The sequence below is a fragment of the Anomaloglossus baeobatrachus genome, chromosome 3 (genome assembly GCF_048569485.1).
Source record: "Anomaloglossus baeobatrachus isolate aAnoBae1 chromosome 3, aAnoBae1.hap1, whole genome shotgun sequence".
NCBI classification, from domain to species: Eukaryota; Metazoa; Chordata; class Amphibia; order Anura; family Aromobatidae; genus Anomaloglossus; species Anomaloglossus baeobatrachus.
Genome location: NC_134355.1, coordinates 3,026,953 through 3,044,988, shown reverse-complemented (window position 1 = coordinate 3,044,988; position 18,036 = coordinate 3,026,953). Strand labels below are relative to the sequence as shown.

Below are 18,036 nucleotides of genomic sequence, written 5' to 3'. Positions count from 1 at the left end.
CAGGAAATGAGAGAAGGCGGCAAATGGAGAAAGGAGAAAATGAGAGGAAAATGGTTGAAAAACATAGGAGAAAGAGGGAACTAGAGGAGTAAAAAGAGTGGAAAATGAGAGGAGAAGGCAAGAAATGAGAAGTGATCAGAGGGGAGAAGAGGCAGGAAAATGAGAGCGGAGGAAATAAGTAGAAAACATAAGGAGGAAGGAAAGCAGAGGAAAATAGAGGAGATAAGAAAAGAGGAGAGACCGAAAGGGATGAACAAAGTCAAAAGAGGAGACTAGGAAAACATGAAAAAAGGAATGAGAAAAAGAAATAAGATGATTTAGAAAAAAAGAGGAGAGGACAGGTCTCCGGAGAAGGTCACACACGGGGTGCAGAGTCTACGGACTTGTCTTACCAGATGCTGACTATGCCCAGGACACACGGGGCTGTGATGGCCACCATCAGCCAGCGCCAGTCTCTGATCAGATAGGCAATCAGTGCCAGCAGAGCGCTCCCCGTACTCCAGCAGAGACTGGTCAGGACTCCGGCCACTGTGCGGTGCTGCGTGTCCACCCACTCCAAGCCTGGGGGCGAGAGGGGGTCAGTGCATGGGAGTACCACCAGTGGGGCACATCCGGCAGCTCGGCACCTGTCCGGGCCCCAGGTTATCCCATTATACGCAGGGGCCTCCATCTATTGGTGTCAGGTTTGTGCCCAGTCTCCTGTACTCTGCGCCTTCTTGGTCAGCGATATCGCCCTCTACGGCCCTATAGTTTTATCAGTTACAGGTACAGACGTGTGATAGGACCCCGATGTCATTACTCACTTACTGTACCTACACTACAGGGGCAAAAGTATTGGTCCCCAAGACTTAGGCGGGCTTTGCACACTACGACATTGCAGGTGCGATGTCGGTGGGGTCAAATTGAAAGTGACGCACTTCCGGCATCGCACTCGACATCATAGTGTGTAAATCCTAGATGATACAATTAACGAGCGCAAAAGCGTCGTAATCGTATCATCGGTGCAGCGTCTGGGAATTCCATAATTACACGACTGTGACAGGTACGATGTTGTTCGTCGTTCCTGTGCCATCACTGTGTATGAAGCCGCAGGAGCGAGGAACTTCTATCGGCGTCCTGCGGCTCACGCCGGCTGCAATGCGGAAGGACAGAGGTGGGCGGGATGTTTAAATCCTGCTCATCTCCGCCCCTCCGCTTCTATTGGCTGCCTGTCGTGTGACGTCGCTATGACGCCGCAAGACCCGCCCGCTTAATAAGGAGGCGGGTCGCCGGCCAGAGTGACGTTGCAGGGCAGGTGAGTGCATGTGAAGCAGCCGTAGCGATAATATTCGCTACGCCAGCTATCACAAGATATCACACGTACGACGGGGGCGGGGACTATCGCGCTCGACATCGCAGCATCGGCTTGCGATGTCGTAGTGTGCAAAGTGCCCCTTAATCATGGAATTATGTTTTTCCCTTTATTTTCATTGCCCCGCTCCCCCACCAGCGTGTCCCGTGATAGTCCGGACACTTCTGCCCCATCACCTGTGAGTGATATTATTGAGAAGTGAACGAACTGCATCAACTCAGGCACAAAGTGGAGACCCCGTAACATTACACAGCGGGGGGCCGAGTGCTGAGGAGGAGAGGACAGACCCCACCGCTCTGCTGACCCCGTAACATTACACAGCGGGGGGGCCGAGTGCTGAGGAGGAGAGAAAAGACCCCACCGCTCTGCTGACCCCGTAACATTACACAGCGGGGGCCGAGTGCTGAGGAGGAGAGGACAGACCCCACCGCTCTGCTGACCCCGTAACATTACACAGCGGGGGCCGAGTGCTGAGGAGCAGAGGACAGACCCCACCGCTCTGCTGACCCCGTAACATTACACAGCGGGGGGCCGAGTGCTGAGGAGGAGAGAAAAGACCCCACCGCTCTGCTGACCCCGTAACATTACACAGCGGGGGGCCGAGTGCTGAGGAGGAGAGAAAAGACCCCACCGCTCTGCTGACCCCGTAACATTACACAGCGGGGGCCGAGTGCTGAGGAGGAGAGAAAAGACCCCACCACTCTGCTGACCCCATAACATTACACAGCGGGGGCCGAGTGCTGAGGAGGAGAGAAAAGACCCCACCGCTCTGCTGACCCCGTAACATTACACAGCGGGGGCCGAGTGCTGAGGAGGAGAGAAAAGACCCCACCGCTCTGCTGACCCCATAACATTACACAGCGGGGGGCCGAGTGCTGAGGAGCAGAGAAAAGTCCCCACCGCTCTGCTGACCCCGTAACATTACACAGCGGGGGCCGAGTGCTGAGGAGGAGAGAAAAGACCCCACCACTCTGCTGACCCCACAACATTACACAGCGGGGGCCGAGTGCTGAGGAGGAGAGAAAAGACCCCACCGCTCTGCTGACCCCATAACATTACACAGCGGGGGGCCGAGTGCTGAGGAGCAGAGAAAAGTCCCCACCGCTCTGCTGACCCCGTAACATTACACAGCGGGGGCCGATTGCTGAGGAGCAGAGAAAAGTCCCCACCGCTCTGCTGACCCCGTAACATTACACAGCGGGGGCCGAGTGCTGAGGAGGAGAGGAAAGACCCCACCGCTCTGCTGACCCCGTAACATTACACAGCGGGGGGCCGATTGCTGAGGAGAAGAGAAAAGACCCCACCGCTCTGCTGACCCCGTAACATTACACAGCGGGGGCCGAGTGCTGAGGAGAGAAAAGACCCCACCGCTCTGCTGACCCCATAACATTACACAGCGGGGGCCGAGTGCTGAGGAGGAGAGAAAAGACCCCACCGCTCTGCTGACCCCGTAACATTACACAGCGGGGGCCGAGTGCTGAGGAGGAGAGGACAGACCCCACCGCTCTGCTGACCCCATAACATTACACAGCGGGGGCCGAGTGCTGAGGAGGAGAGAAAAGACCCCACCGCTCTGCTGACCCCGTAACATTACACAGCGGGGGCCGAGTGCTGAGGAGCAGAGAAAAGTCCCCACCGCTCTGCTGACTCCGTAACATTACACAGCGGGGGGCCGAGTGCTGAGGAGAAGAGGACAGACCCCACCGCTCTGCTGACCCCGTAACATTACACAGCGGGGGCCGAGTGCTGAGGAGGAGAGGACAGACCCCACCGCTCTGCTGACCCCATAACATTACACAGCGGGGGCCGAGTGCTGAGGAGGAGAGAAAAGACCCCACCGCTCTGCTGACCCCATAACATTACACAGCGGGGGCCGAGTGCTGAGGAGGAGAGAAAAGACCCCACCGCTCTGCTGACCCCATAACATTACACAGCGGGGGGCCGAGTGCTGAGGAGGAGAGAAAAGACCCCACCGCTCTGCTGACCCCGTAACATTACACAGCGGGGGCCGAGTGCTGAGGAGCAGAGAAAAGACCCCACCGCTCTGCTGACCCCGTAACATTACACAGCGGGGGGCCGAGTGCTGAGGAGCAGAGAAAAGACCCCACCGCTCTGCTGACCCCATAACATTACACAGCGGGGGCCGAGTGCTGAGGAGCAGAGAAAAGACCCCACCGCTCTGCTGACCCCATAACATTACACAGCGGGGGGCCGAGTGCTGAGGAGCAGAGAAAAGTCCCCACCGCTCTGCTGACCCCGTAACATTACACAGCGGGGGGCCGAGTGCTGAGGAGCAGATGTAAGGGGTAGTCGGACCCCTGGTAGTGAAGGAACGTTTTTCCCCCCTGAAGACGCCACATAGTATGGTGGCAAATGTTAAATGTTAATGGTAAAATGTTACCTGTTGTTGTAGTGATTAAACAGTTTCCCCACTAGGTGCCAGTGTAGAGCAGTGGTTCCCCTGGTAACAGTGGCAGGGAAGGAAGGGAGGTCTCTGAATGCAGAGTCCTGTGTGCAGAGAGAGGTGACTGGAGAAAGATGTCTGAGGTGACGGGGCAGAGTGTGGAAGTATTGCAGTGGCAGAAGAAGTGGAAGAGTCAAGACTAGTCCCAAAGCCGGTAGTGTGTACTACAGTGCAGTGCAGCTATCAGGGGGATAACAAGTGGCCCCTGCAGGCGAAGGGTAGTGCCCTGACAAAGACGTGAAGGTAAATGGAAACGGCCGTAGAAAACAAGTGAAGTAGTTCCCCCGCAAAGAAGTGGAGAGGTGAGAACTTATCCGGAGCCGGTAGTCTGTGCTAGATCTGCCCTATAGATCCGGGTTCAGTGTGCAGCTACTAGAGGGTTAACGCATGTCCCCTGCAGGCGAGGGAAAGTTACCGGGGAAAGAGGAAACCGTCAGCAAGAAGTGTAACCTGTAAACCGATGTGACTTGATGCTGAAAGGTGTAAAGAGGAGTGGGAACTCATCCGGAACCGGTAGTGTGTGCTAGATCTGCCCTGCAGTAATTCAGGGTTCAGAATACAGCTACTAGGGGGTTAACAAGTGTCCCCTGCAGGTGAAGGAGAGTGACCGTCAGCAAAAAGGGGAAACCGTCAGGAAGGAACGTAATCTGTAATGTTAAAGTGAAGTACTGAAGTAACTTGCTGCTGAGAAGTGTAACAGAAAATGGAAGCCTCGTTCAATAAAATGTTTCTTAGTTTATCAGCTGCCTGTCAGTGGCTCTTTTCTGTAACTGATGAAGGGGCTGGCGAGCCGAGGGAAAACGGCGTAACGGAGAACTCAGGTACCGGCACGAACGCGTCCCTGCCACCCACACTCTGCCCCACAAACAACACCCCTGTTTTAATAGTGACGGCCGGGCCGGGGGTCAGCCTGTCGCCCAAAGGGGCCACGACTACACCCCCTGAGGCGCCCCCTGCCCCCGTTACACAGAGAAAAGACCCCACCGCTCTGCTGACCCCGTAACATTACACAGCGGGGGCCGAGTGCTGAGGAGCAGAGAAAAGACCCCACCGCTCTGCTGACCCCGTAACATTACACAGCAGGGGGCCGAGTGCTGAGGAGGAGAGGACAGACCCCACCGCTCTGCTGACCCCGTAACATTACACAGCGGGGGCCGAGTGCTGAGGAGCAGAGAAAAGACCCCACCGCTCTGCTGACCCCATAACATTACACAGCGGGGGCCGAGTGCTGAGGAGCAGAGAAAAGACCCCACCGCTCTGCTGACCCCATAACATTACACAGCGGGGGGCCGAGTGCTGAGGAGGAGAGGACAGACCCCACCGCTCTGCTGACCCCGTAACATTACACAGCGGGGGCCGAGTACTGAGGAGGAGAGGACAGACCCCACCGCTCTGCTGACCCCGTAACATTACACAGCGGGGGGCCGAGTGCTGAGGAGCAGAGGACAGACCCCACCGCTCTGCTGACCCCGTAACATTACACAGCGGGGGGCCGAGTGCTGAGGAGGAGAGGACAGACCCCACCGCTCTGCTGACCCCGTAACATTACACAGCGGGGGGCCGAGTGCTGAGGAGGAGAGGACAGACCCCACCGCTCTGCTGACCCCATAACATTACACAGCGGGGGGCCGAGTGCTGAGGAGCAGAGACAAGTCCCCATCGCTCTGCTGACCCCATAACATTACACAGCGGGGGCCGAGTGCTGAGGAGGAGAGAAAAGACCCCACCACTCTGCTGACCCCGTAACATTACACAGCGGGGGCCGAGTGCTGAGGAGGAGAGAAAAGACCCCACCGCTCTGCTGACCCCGTAACATTACACAGCGGGGGCCGAGTGCTGAGGAGCAGAGAAAAGACCCCACCGCTCTGCTGACCCCGTAACATTACACAGCGGGGGGCCGAGTGTTGAGGAGGAGAGAAAAGACCCCACCGCTCTGCTGACCCCGTAACATTACACAGCGGGGGCCGAGTGCTGAGGAGCAGAGAAAAGACCCCACCGCTCTGCTGACCCCATAACATTACACAGCGGGGGCCGACTGCTAAGGAGGAGAGAAAAGACCCCACCACTCTGCTGACTCCATAACATTACACAGCGGGGGCCGAGTGCTGAGGAGCAGAGAAAAGACCCCACCGCTCTGCTGACCCCGTAACATTACACAGCGGGGGGCCGAGTGCTGAGGAGGAGAGAAAAGACCCCACCGCTCTGCTGACCCCGTAACATTACACAGCGGGGGGCCGAGTGCTGAGGAGGAGAGGACAGACCCCACCACTCTGCTGACCCCGTAACATTACACAGCGGGGGCCGAGTGCTGAGGAGGAGAGAAAAGACCCCACCGCTCTGCTGACCCCGTAACATTACACAGCGGGGGCCGAGTGCTGAGGAGGAGAGAAAAGACCCCACCGCTCTGCTGACCCCATAACATTACACAGCGGGGGGCCGAGTGCTGAGGAGGAGAGGACAGACCCCACCGCTCTGCTGACCCCGTAACATTACACAGCGGGGGCCGAGTGCTGAGGAGGAGAGAAAAGACCCCACCGCTCTGCTGACCCCATAACATTACACAGCGGGGGGCCGAGTGCTGAGGAGGAGAGGACAGACCCCACCGCTCTGCTGACTCCATAACATTACACAGCGGGGGGCCGAGTGCTGAGGAGGAGAGGACAGACCCCACCGCTCTGCTGACCCTGTAACATTACACAGCGGGGGGCCGAGTGCTGAGGAGGAGAGAAAAGACCCCACCGCTCTGCAGACCCCGTAACATTACACAGCGGGGGGCCGAGTGCTGAGGAGGAGAGAAAAGACCCCACCGCTCTGCAGACCCCGTAACATTACACAGCGGGGGCCGAGTGCTGAGGAGGAGAGGACAGGCCCCACCACTCTGCTGACCCCATAACATTACACAGCGGGGGGCCGAGTGCTGAGGAGCAGAGAAAAGACCCCACCGCTCTGCTGACCCCATAACATTACACAGCGGGGGGCCGAGTGCTGAGGAGGAGAGGACAGACCCCACTGCTCTGCTGACCCCATAACATTACACAGCGGGGGCCGAGTGCTGAGGAGCAGAGAAAAGACCCCACCGCTCTGCTGACCCCATAACATTACACAGCGGGGGCCGAGTGCTGAGGAGAAGAGAAAAGACCCCACCGCTCTGCTGACCCCATAACATTACACAGCGGGGGCCGAGTGCTGAGGAGAAGAGAAAAGACCCCACCGCTCTGCTGACCCCATAACATTACACAGCGGGGGCCGAGTGCTGAGGAGCAGAGAAAAGACCCCACCGCTCTGCTGACCCCATAACATTACACAGCGGGGGCCGAGTGTTGAGGAGCAGAGAAAAGACCCCACCGCTCTGCTGACCCCATAACATTACACAGCGGGGGCCGAGTGTTGAGGAGCAGAGAAAAGACCTCACCGCTCTGCTGACCCCATAACATTACACAGCGGGGGGCCGAGTGCTGAGGAGCAGAGAAAAGACCCCACCGCTCTGCTGACCCCGTAACATTACACAGCGGGGGCTGAGTGCTGAGGAGGAGAGGACAGACCCCACCGCTCTGCTGACCCCGTAACATTACACAGCGGGGGGCCGAGTGCTGAGGAGCAGAGAAAAGACCCCACCGCTCTGCTGACCCCGTAACATTACACAGCGGGGGCTGAGTGCTGAGGAGGAGAGGACAGACCCCACCGCTCTGCTGACCCCGTAACATTACACAGCGGGGGCTGAGTGCTGAGGAGGAGAGGACAGACCCCACCGCTCTGCTGACCCCGTAACATTACACAGCGGGGGGCCGAGTGCTGAGAAGGAGAGAAAAGACCCCACCGCTCTGCTGACCCCGTAACATTACACAGCGGGGGGCCGAGTGCTGAGGAGGAGAGGACAGACCCCACCGCTCTGCTGACCCCATAACATTACACAGCGGGGGGCCGAGTGCTGAGGAGGCGAGAAAAGACCCCACCGCTCTGCTGACCCCGTAACATTACACAGCGGGGGGCCGAGTGCTGAGGAGGACAGGACAGACCCCACCGCTCTGCTGACCCCGTAACATTACACAGCGGGGGGCCGAGTGCTGAGGAGGAGAGAAAAGACCCCACCGCTCTGCTGACCCCGTAACATTACACAGCGGGGGGCCGAGTGCTGAGGAGCAGAGACAAGTCCCCACCGCTCTGCTGACCCCGTAACATTACACAGCGGGGGCCGAGTGCTGAGGAGCAGAGAAAAGACCCCACCGCTCTGCTGACCCCATAACATTACACAGCGGGGGGCCGAGTGCTGAGGAGAAGAGAAAAGACCCCACCGCTCTGCTGACCCCGTAACATTACACAGCGGGGGGCCGAGTGCTGAGGAGCAGAGAAAAGACCCCACCGCTCTGCTGACCCCGTAACATTACACAGCGGGGGCCGAGTGCTGAGGAGGAGAGAAAAGACCCCACCACTCTGCTGACCCCGTAACATTACACAGCGGGGGCCGAGTGCTGAGGAGCAGAGAAAAGACCCCACCGCTCTGCTGACCCCATAACATTACACAGCGGGGGGCCGAGTGCTGAGGAGGAGAGAAAAGACCCCACCGCTCTGCTGACCCCATAACATTACACAGCGGGGGCCGAGTGCTGAGGAGGAGAGGACAGACCCCACCGCTCTGCTGACCCCATAACATTACACAGCGGGGGCCGAGTGTTGAGGAGGAGAGAAAAGACCCCACCGCTCTGCTGACCCCATAACATTACACAGCGGGGGCCGAGTGTTGAGGAGCAGAGAAAAGACCCCACCGCTCTGCTGACCCCATAACATTACACAGCGGGGGGCCGAGTGCTGAGGAGGAGAGGACAGACCCCACCGCTCTGCTGACCCCGTAACATTACACAGCGGGGGCCGAGTGCTGAGGAGCAGAGAAAAGACCCCACCACTCTGCTGACCCCATAACATTACACAGCGGGGGCCGAGTGTTGAGGAGGAGAGAAAAGTCCCCACCGCTCTGCTGACCCCGTAACATTACACAGCGGGGGCCGAGTGCTGAGGAGGAGAGAAAAGACCCCACCGCTCTGCTGACCCCGTAACATTACACAGCGGAGGCCGAGTGCTGAGGAGGAGAGGAAAGACCCCACCGCTCTGCTGACCACGTAACATTACACAGCGGGGGCCGAGTGCTGAGGAGCAGAGAAAAGTCCCCACCACTCTGCTGACCCCGTAACATTACACAGCGGAGGCCGAGTGCTGAGGAGGAGAGGAAAGACCCCACCGCTCTGCTGACCCCGTAACATTACACAGCGGAGGCCGAGTGCTGAGGAGGAGAGGAAAGACCCCACCGCTCTGCTGACCCCGTAACATTACACAGCGGAGGCCGAGTGCTGAGGAGGAGAGGAAAGACCCCACCGCTCTGCTGACCACGTAACATTACACAGCGGAGGCCGAGTGCTGAGGAGGAGAGGACAGACCCCACCGCTCTGCTGACCCCATAACATTACACAGCGGGGGGCCGAGTGCTGAGGAGGAGAGAAAAGACCCCACCGCTCTGCTGACCCCGTAACATTACACAGCGGGGGGCCGAGTGCTGAGGAGGAGAGAAAAGACCCCACCGCTCTGCTGACCCCGTAACATTACACAGTGGGGGGCCGAGTGCTGAGGAGGAGAGAAAAGACCCCACCGCTCTGCTGACCCCATAACATTACACAGCGGGGGCCGAGTGCTGAGGAGGAGAGGACAGACCCCACCGCTCTGCTGACCCCGTAACATTACACAGCGGGGGCCGAGTGCTGAGGAGGAGAGAAAAGACCCCACCGCTCTGCTGACCCCGTAACATTACACAGCGGGGGCCGAGTGCTGAGGAGGAGAGAAAAGACCCCACCGCTCTGCTGACCCCGTAACATTACACAGCGGGGGCCGAGTGCTGAGGAGGAGAGAAAAGACCCCACCGCTCTGCTGACCCCATAACATTACACAGCGGGGGCCGAGTGCTGAGGAGGAGAGAAAAGACCCCACCGCTCTGCTGACCCCATAACATTTCTCTGCTCCTCAACACTCGGCCCCCGCTGTGTAATGTTATGGGGTCAGCAGAGTGGTGGGGTCTTTTCTCTGCTCCTCAGCACTCGGCCCCCGCTGTGTAATGTTATGGGGTCAGCAGAGCGGTGGGGTCTTTACACAGCGGGGGCCGAGTGCTGAGGAGCAGAGAAAAGTCCCCACCGCTCTGCTGACCCCATAACATTACACAGCGGGGGCCGAGTGCTGAGGAGCAGAGAAAAGTCCCCACCGCTCTGCTGACCCCATAACATTACACAGCGGGGGCCGAGTGCTGAGGAGCAGAGAAAAGACCCCACCGCTCTGCTGACCCCATAACATTACACAGCGGGGGCCGAGTGCTGAGGAGCAGAGAAAAGACCCCACCACTCTGCTGACCCCATAACATTACACAGCGGGGGCCGAGTGTTGAGGAGCAGAGAAAAGACCTCACCGCTCTGCTGACCCCATAACATTACACAGCGGGGGGCCGAGTGCTGAGGAGGAGAGGACAGACCCCACCGCTCTGCTGACCCCGTAACATTACACAGCGGGGGCTGAGTGCTGAGGAGGAGAGAAAAGACCCCACCACTCTGCTGACCCCGTAACATTACACAGCGGGGGGCCGAGTGCTGAGGAGCAGAGACAAGTCCCCATCACTCTGCTGACCCCATAACATTACACAGCGGGGGGCCGAGTGCTGAGGAGGAGAGGACAGACCCCACCACTCTGCTGACCCCATAACATTACACAGCGGGGGGCCGAGTGCTGAGGAGGAGAGGACAGACCCCACCACTCTGCTGACCCCATAACATTACACAGCGGGGGGCCGAGTGCTGAGGAGGAGAGGACAGACCCCACCACTCTGCTGACCCCATAACATTACACAGCGGGGGGCCGAGTGCTGAGGAGGAGAGAAAAGACCCCACCGCTCTGCTGACCCCGTAACATTACACAGCGGGGGGCCGAGTGCTGAGGAGGAGAGGACAGACCCCACCACTCTGCTGACCCCATAACATTACACAGCGGGGGGCCGAGTGCTGAGGAGGAGAGAAAAGACCCCACCGCTCTGCTGACCCCGTAACATTACACAGCGGGGGGCCGAGTGCTGAGGAGGAGAGAAAAGACCCCACCACTCTGCTGACCCCGTAACATTACACAGCGGGGGGCCGAGTGCTGAGGAGCAGAGACAAGTCCCCATCACTCTGCTGACCCCATAACATTACACAGCGGGGGCCGAGTGCTGAGGAGGAGAGAAAAGACCCCACCGCTCTGCTGACCCCGTAACATTACACAGCGGGGGCCGAGTGCTGAGGAGGAGAGAAAAGACCCCACCGCTCTGCTGACCCCATAACATTACACAGCGGGGGCCGAGTGCTGAGGAGGAGAGAAAAGACCCCACCGCTCTGCTGACCCCGTAACATTACACAGCGGGGGCCGAGTGCTGAGGAGGAGAGGACAGACCCCACCGCTCTGCTGACCCCGTAACATTACACAGCGGGGGCCGAGTGCTGAGGAGGAGAGAAAAGACCCCATCGCTCTGCTGACCCCATAACATTACACAGCGGGGGGCCGACTGCTGAGGAGGAGAGAACAGACCCCACCGCTCTGCTGACCCCGTAACATTACACAGCGGGGGGCCGAGTGCTGAGGAGGAGAGAAAAGACCCCACCGCTCTGCTGACCCCGTAACATTACACAGCGGGGGCCGAGTGCTGAGGAGCAGAGAAAAGACCCCACCGCTCTGCTGACCCCATAACATTACACAGCGGGGGGCCGAGTGCTGAGGAGGAGAGGACAGACCCCACCACTCTGCTGACCCCGTAACATTACACAGCGGGGGCCGAGTGCTGAGGAGGAGAGAAAAGACCCCACCACTCTGCTGACCCCGTAACATTACACAGCGGGGGCCGAGTGCTGAGGAGGAGAGAAAAGACCCCACCGCTCTGCTGACCCCGTAACATTACACAGCGGGGGGCCGAGTGCTGAGGAGGAGAGGACAGGCCCCACCACTCTGCTGACCCCATAACATTACACAGCGGGGGCCGAGTGCTGAGGAGCAGAGAAAAGACCCCACCGCTCTGCTGACCCCATAACATTACACAGCGGGGGGCCGAGTGCTGAGGAGGAGAGAGAAGACCCCACCGCTCTGCTGACCCCATAACATTACACAGCGGGGGCCGAGTGCTGAGGAGGAGAGAAAAGACCCCACCGCTCTGCTGACCCCGTAACATTACACAGCGGGGGGCCGAGTGCTGAGGAGGAGAGGACAGACCCCACCACTCTGCTGACCCCGTAACATTACACAGCGGGGGCCGAGTGCTGAGGAGGAGAGGACAGACCCCACCACTCTGCTGACCCCGTAACATTACACAGCGGGGGGCCGAGTGCTGAGGAGGAGAGGACAGACCCCACCGCTCTGCTGACCCCGTAACATTACACAGCGGGGGGCCGAGTGCTGAGGAGGAGAGAAAAGACCCCACCGCTCTGCTGACCCCATAACATTACACAGCGGGGGCCGAGTGCTGAGGAGCAGAGAAAAGACCCCACCGCTCTGCTGACCCCATAACATTACACAGCGGGGGGCCGAGTGCTGAGGAGGAGAGAAAAGACCCCACCGCTCTGCTGACCCCATAACATTACACAGCGGGGGGCCGAGTGCTGAGGAGGAGAGGACAGACCCCACCGCTCTGCTGACCCCGTAACATTACACAGCGGGGGGCCGAGTGCTGAGGAGGAGAGAAAAGACCCCACCGCTCTGCTGACCCCATAACATTACACAGCGGGGGCCGAGTACTGAGGAGGAGAGAAAAGACCCCACCGCTCTGCTGACCCCGTAACATTACACAGCGGGGGCCGAGTACTGAGGAGGAGAGAAAAGACCCCACCGCTCTGCTGACCCCGTAACATTACACAGCGGGGGGCCGAGTGTTGAGGAGCAGAGAAAAGACCCCACCACTCTGCTGACCCCGTAACATTACACAGCGGGGGCCGAGTGTTGAGGAGCAGAGAAAAGACCCCACCACTCTGCTGACCCCGTAACATTACACAGCGGGGGGCCGAGTGCTGAGGAGCAGAGAAAAGACCCCACCGCTCTGCTGACCCCGTAACATTACACAGCGGGGGGCCGAGTGCTGAGGAGGAGAGGACAGACCCCACCGCTCTGCTGACCCCGTAACATTACACAGCGGGGGCCGAGTGCTGAGGAGGAGAGAAAAGACCCCACCGCTCTGCTGACCCCGTAACATTACACAGCGGGGGGCCGAGTGCTGAGGAGGAGAGAAAAGACCCCACCGCTCTGCTGACCCCATAACATTACACAGCGGGGGCCGAGTGCTGAGGAGGAGAGAAAAGACCCCACCGCTCTGCTGACCCCGTAACATTACACAGCGGGGGGCCGAGTGCTGAGGAGCAGAGGACAGACCCCACCGCTATGCTGACCCCATAACATTACACAGCGGGGGCCGAGTGTTGAGGAGCAGAGAAAAGACCCCACCGCTCTGCTGACCCCATAACATTACACAGCGGGGGCCGAGTGTTGAGGAGCAGAGAAAAGACCCCACCGCTCTGCTGACCCCGTAACATTACACAGCGGGGGGCCGAGTGCTGAGGAGCAGAGAAAAGACCCCACCGCTCTGCTGACCCCATAACATTACACAGCGGGGGGCCGAGTGCTGAGGAGGAGAGAAAAGACCCCACCGCTCTGCTGACCCCGTAACATTACACAGCGGGGGGCCGAGTGCTGAGGAGCAAAGAAAAGACCCCACCGCTCTGCTGACCCCATAACATTACACAGCGGGGGGCCGAGTGCTGAGGAGGAGAGAAAAGACCCCACCGCTCTGCTGACCCCGTAACATTACACAGCGGGGGCCGATTGCTGAGGAGAAGAGAAAAGACCCCACCGCTCTGCTGACCCCGTAACATTACACAGCGGGGGCCGAGTGCTGAGGAGGAGAGAAAAGACCCCACCGCTCTGCTGACCCCGTAACATTACACAGCGGGGGGCCGAGTGCTGAGGAGGAGAGGACAGACCCCACCGCTCTGCTGACCCCGTAACATTACACAGCGGGGGCCGAGTGCTGAGGAGGAGAGGACAGACCCCACCGCTCTGCTGACCCCATAACATTACACAGCGGGGGCCGAGTGCTGAGGAGGAGAGAAAAGACCCCACCGCTCTGCTGACCCCATAACATTACACAGCGGGGGCCGAGTGCTGAGGAGGAGAGGAAAGACCCCACCGCTCTGCTGACCCCATAACATTACACAGCGGGGGCCGAGTGCTGAGGAGGAGAGGACAGACCCCACCGCTCTGCTGACCCCATAACATTACACAGCGGGGGGCCGAGTGCTGAGGAGGAGAGAAAAGTCCCCACCGCTCTGCTGACCCCGTAACATTACACAGCGGGGGGCCGAGTGCTGAGGAGGAGAGAAAAGACCCCACCGCTCTGCTGACCCCGTAACATTACACAGCGGGGGGCCGAGTGCTGAGGAGGAGAGAAAAGTCCCCACCGCTCTGCTGACCCCGTAACATTACACAGCGGGGGCCGAGTGCTGAGGAGGAGAGAAAAGACCCCACCGCTCTGCTGACCCCATAACATTACACAGCGGGGGCCGAGTGCTGAGGAGGAGAGAAAAGACCCCACCGCTCTGCTGACCCCATAACATTACACAGCGGGGGCCGAGTGCTGAGGAGCAGAGAAAAGACCCCACCGCTCTGCTGACCCCGTAACATTACACAGCGGGGGGCCGAGTGCTGAGGAGGAGAGAAAAGACCCCACCGCTCTGCTGACCCCGTAACATTACACAGCGGGGGGCCGAGTGCTGAGGAGGAGAGAAAAGACCCCACCGCTCTGCTGACCCCGTAACATTACACAGCGGGGGGCCGAGTGCTGAGGAGGAGAGGACAGACCCCACCGCTCTGCTGACCCCGTAACATTACACAGCGGGGGCCGAGTGCTGAGGAGGAGAGGAAAGACCCCACCGCTCTGCTGACCCCGTAACATTACATAGCGGGGGCCGAGTGCTGAGGAGGAGAGGACAGACCCCACCGCTCTGCTGACCCCATAACATTACACAGCGGGGGGCCGAGTGCTGAGGAGGAGAGAAAAGACCCCACCGCTCTGCTGACCCCATAACATTACACAGCGGGGGCCGAGTACTGAGGAGGAGAGAAAAGACCCCACCGCTCTGCTGACCCCGTAACATTACACAGCGGGGGGCCGAGTGCTGAGGAGGAGAGAAAAGACCCCACCACTCTGCTGACCCCATAACATTACACAGCGGGGGGCCGAGTGCTGAGGAGGAGAGGACAGACCCCACCGCTCTGCTGACCCCGTAACATTAAACAGCGGGGGGCCGAGTGCTGAGGAGGAGAGAAAAGACCCCACCGCTCTGCTGACCCCGTAACATTACACAGCGGGGGGCCGAGTGCTGAGGAGCAGAGAAAAGTCCCCACCGCTCTGCTGACCCCATAACATTACACAGCGGGGGGCCGAGTGCTGAGGAGGAGAGGACAGACCCCACCGCTCTGCTGACCCCGTAACATTACACAGCGGGGGCCGAGTGCTGAGGAGGAGAGAAAAGACCCCACCGCTCTGCTGACCCCGTAACATTACACAGCGGGGGGCCGAGTGCTGAGGAGGAGAGAAAAGACCCCACCGCTCTGCTGACCCCGTAACATTACACAGCGGGGGGCCGAGTGCTGAGGAGCAGAGGACAGACCCCACCACTCTGCTGACCCCGTAACATTACACAGCGGGGGTCCGAGTGCTGAGGAGGAGAGAAAAGACCCCACCGCTCTGCTGACCCCATAACATTACACAGCGGGGGACGAGTGCTGAGGAGGAGAGAAAAGACCCCACCGCTCTGCTGACCCCGTAACATTACACAGCGGGGGCCGAGTGCTGAGGAGGAGAGGACAGACCCCACCGCTCTGCTGACCCCGTAACATTACACAACGGGGGGCCGAGTGCTGAAGAGGAGAGAAAAGACCCCACCGCTCTGCTGACCCCATAACATTACACAGCGGGGGGGCCGAGTGCTGAGGAGCAGAGAAAAGACCCCACCGCTCTGCTGACCCCATAACATTACACAGCGGGGGCCGAGTGCTGAGGAGGAGAGGACAGACCCCACCGCTCTGCTGACCCCATAACATTACACAGCGGGGGCCGAGTGCTGAGGAGGAGAGGACAGACCCCACCGCTCTGCTGACCCCATAACATTACACAGCGGGGGCCGAGTGCTGAGGAGGAGAGGACAGACCCCACCGCTCTGCTGACCCCGTAACATTACACAGCGGGGGGCCGAGTGCTGAGGAGGAGAGGACAGACCCCACCGCTCTGCTGACCCCGTAACATTACACAGCGGGGGCCGAGTGCTGAGGAGGAGAGAAAAGACCCCACCACTCTGCTGACCCCATAACATTACACAGCGGGGGGCCGAGTGCTGAGGAGGAGAGGACAGACCCCACCGCTCTGCTGACCCCATAACATTACACAGCGGGGGCCGAGTGCTGAGGAGGAGAGGACAGACCCCACCGCTCTGCTGACCCCGTAACATTACACAGCGGGGGCCGAGTGCTGAGGAGGAGAGAAAAGACCCCACCACTCTGCTGACCCCATAACATTACACAGCGGGGGCCGAGTGCTGAGGAGGAGAGAAAAGACCCCACCGCTCTGCTGACCCCATAACATTACACAGCGGGGGCCGAGTGCTGAGGAGGAGAGGACAGACCCCACCGCTCTGCTGACCCCGTAACATTACACAGCGGGGGCCGAGTGCTGAGGAGGAGAGAAAAGACCCCACCGCTCTGCTGACCCCATAACATTACACAGCGGGGGCCGAGTGCTGAGGAGGAGAGAAAAGACCCCACCGCTCTGCTGACCCCGTAACATTACACAGCGGGGGCCGAGTGCTGAGGAGGAGAGGACAGACCCCACCGCTCTGCTGACCCTGTAACATTACACAGCGGGGGGCCGAGTGCTGAGGAGCAGAGAAAAGACCCCACCACTCTGCTGACCCCATAACATTACACAGCGGGGGGCCGAGTGCTGAGGAGCAGAGGACAGACCCCACCGCTCTGCTGACCCCATAACATTACACAGCGGGGGCCGAGTGCTGAGGAGGAGAGGACAGACCCCACCGCTCTGCTGACCCCGTAACATTACACAGCGGGGGGCCGAGTGCTGAGGAGGAGAGAAAAGACCCCACCGCTCTGCTGACCCCATAACATTACACAGCGGGGGGCCGAGTGCTGAGGAGGAGAGGACAGACCCCACCGCTCTGCTGACCTCATAACATTACACAGCGGGGGGCCGAGTGCTGAGGAGGAGAGAAAAGACCCCATCACTCTGCTGACCCCGTAACATTACACAGCGGGGGGCCGAGTGCTGAGGAGGAGAGAAAAGACCCCACCGCTCTGCTGACCCCGTAACATTACACAGCGGGGGCCGAGTGCTGAGGAGGGGAGAAAAGACCCCACCGCTCTGCTGACCCCGTAACATTACACAGCGGGGGCCGAGTGCTGAGGAGGAGAGGACAGACCCCACCGCTCTGCTGACCCCGTAACATTACACAGCGGGGGGCCGAGTGCTGAGGAGCAGAGAAAAGTCCCCACCGCTCTGCTGACCCCGTAACATTACACAGCGGGGGGCCGAGTGCTGAGGAGGAGAGAAAAGTCCCCACCACTCTGCTGACCCCGTAACATTACACAGCGGGGGCCGAGTGCTGAGGAGGAGAGAAAAGACCCCACCGCTCTGCTGACCCCATAACATTACACAGCGGGGGGCCGAGTGCTGAGGAGCAGAGAAAAGTCCCCACCGCTCTGCTGACCCCGTAACATTACACAGCGGGGGGCCGAGTGCTGAGGAGGAGAGAAAAGACCCCACCGCTCTGCTGACCCCATAACATTACACAGCGGGGGCCGAGTACTGAGGAGGAGAGAAAAGACCCCACCGCTCTGCTGACCCCGTAACATTACACAGCGGGGGGCCGAGTGCTGAGGAGGAGAGAAAAGACCCCACCACTCTGCTGACCCCATAACATTACACAGCGGGGGGCCGAGTGCTGAGGAGGAGAGGACAGACCCCACCGCTCTGCTGACCCCGTAACATTAAACAGCGGGGGGCCGAGTGCTGAGGAGGAGAGAAAAGACCCCACCGCTCTGCTGACCCCGTAACATTACACAGCGGGGGGCCGAGTGCTGAGGAGCAGAGAAAAGTCCCCACCGCTCTGCT

At 59.8% G+C, this 18,036-nt stretch overlaps 1 protein-coding gene across 1 annotated transcript in view; it reads right to left on the bottom strand.

Moving 5' to 3' along the window:
• The window catches only part of LOC142294849 (solute carrier family 22 member 7-like), a 129,078-nt gene that overhangs the window by 11,651 nt on the left and 99,391 nt on the right, over window positions 1-18,036 (bottom strand). Inside the window, exon 4 of the mRNA XM_075337902.1 lies at window positions 393-561. Within this exon, the coding sequence (XP_075194017.1) occupies window positions 393-561 (169 nt within the window). The remainder of the gene's footprint in view (window positions 1-392; window positions 562-18,036) is intronic.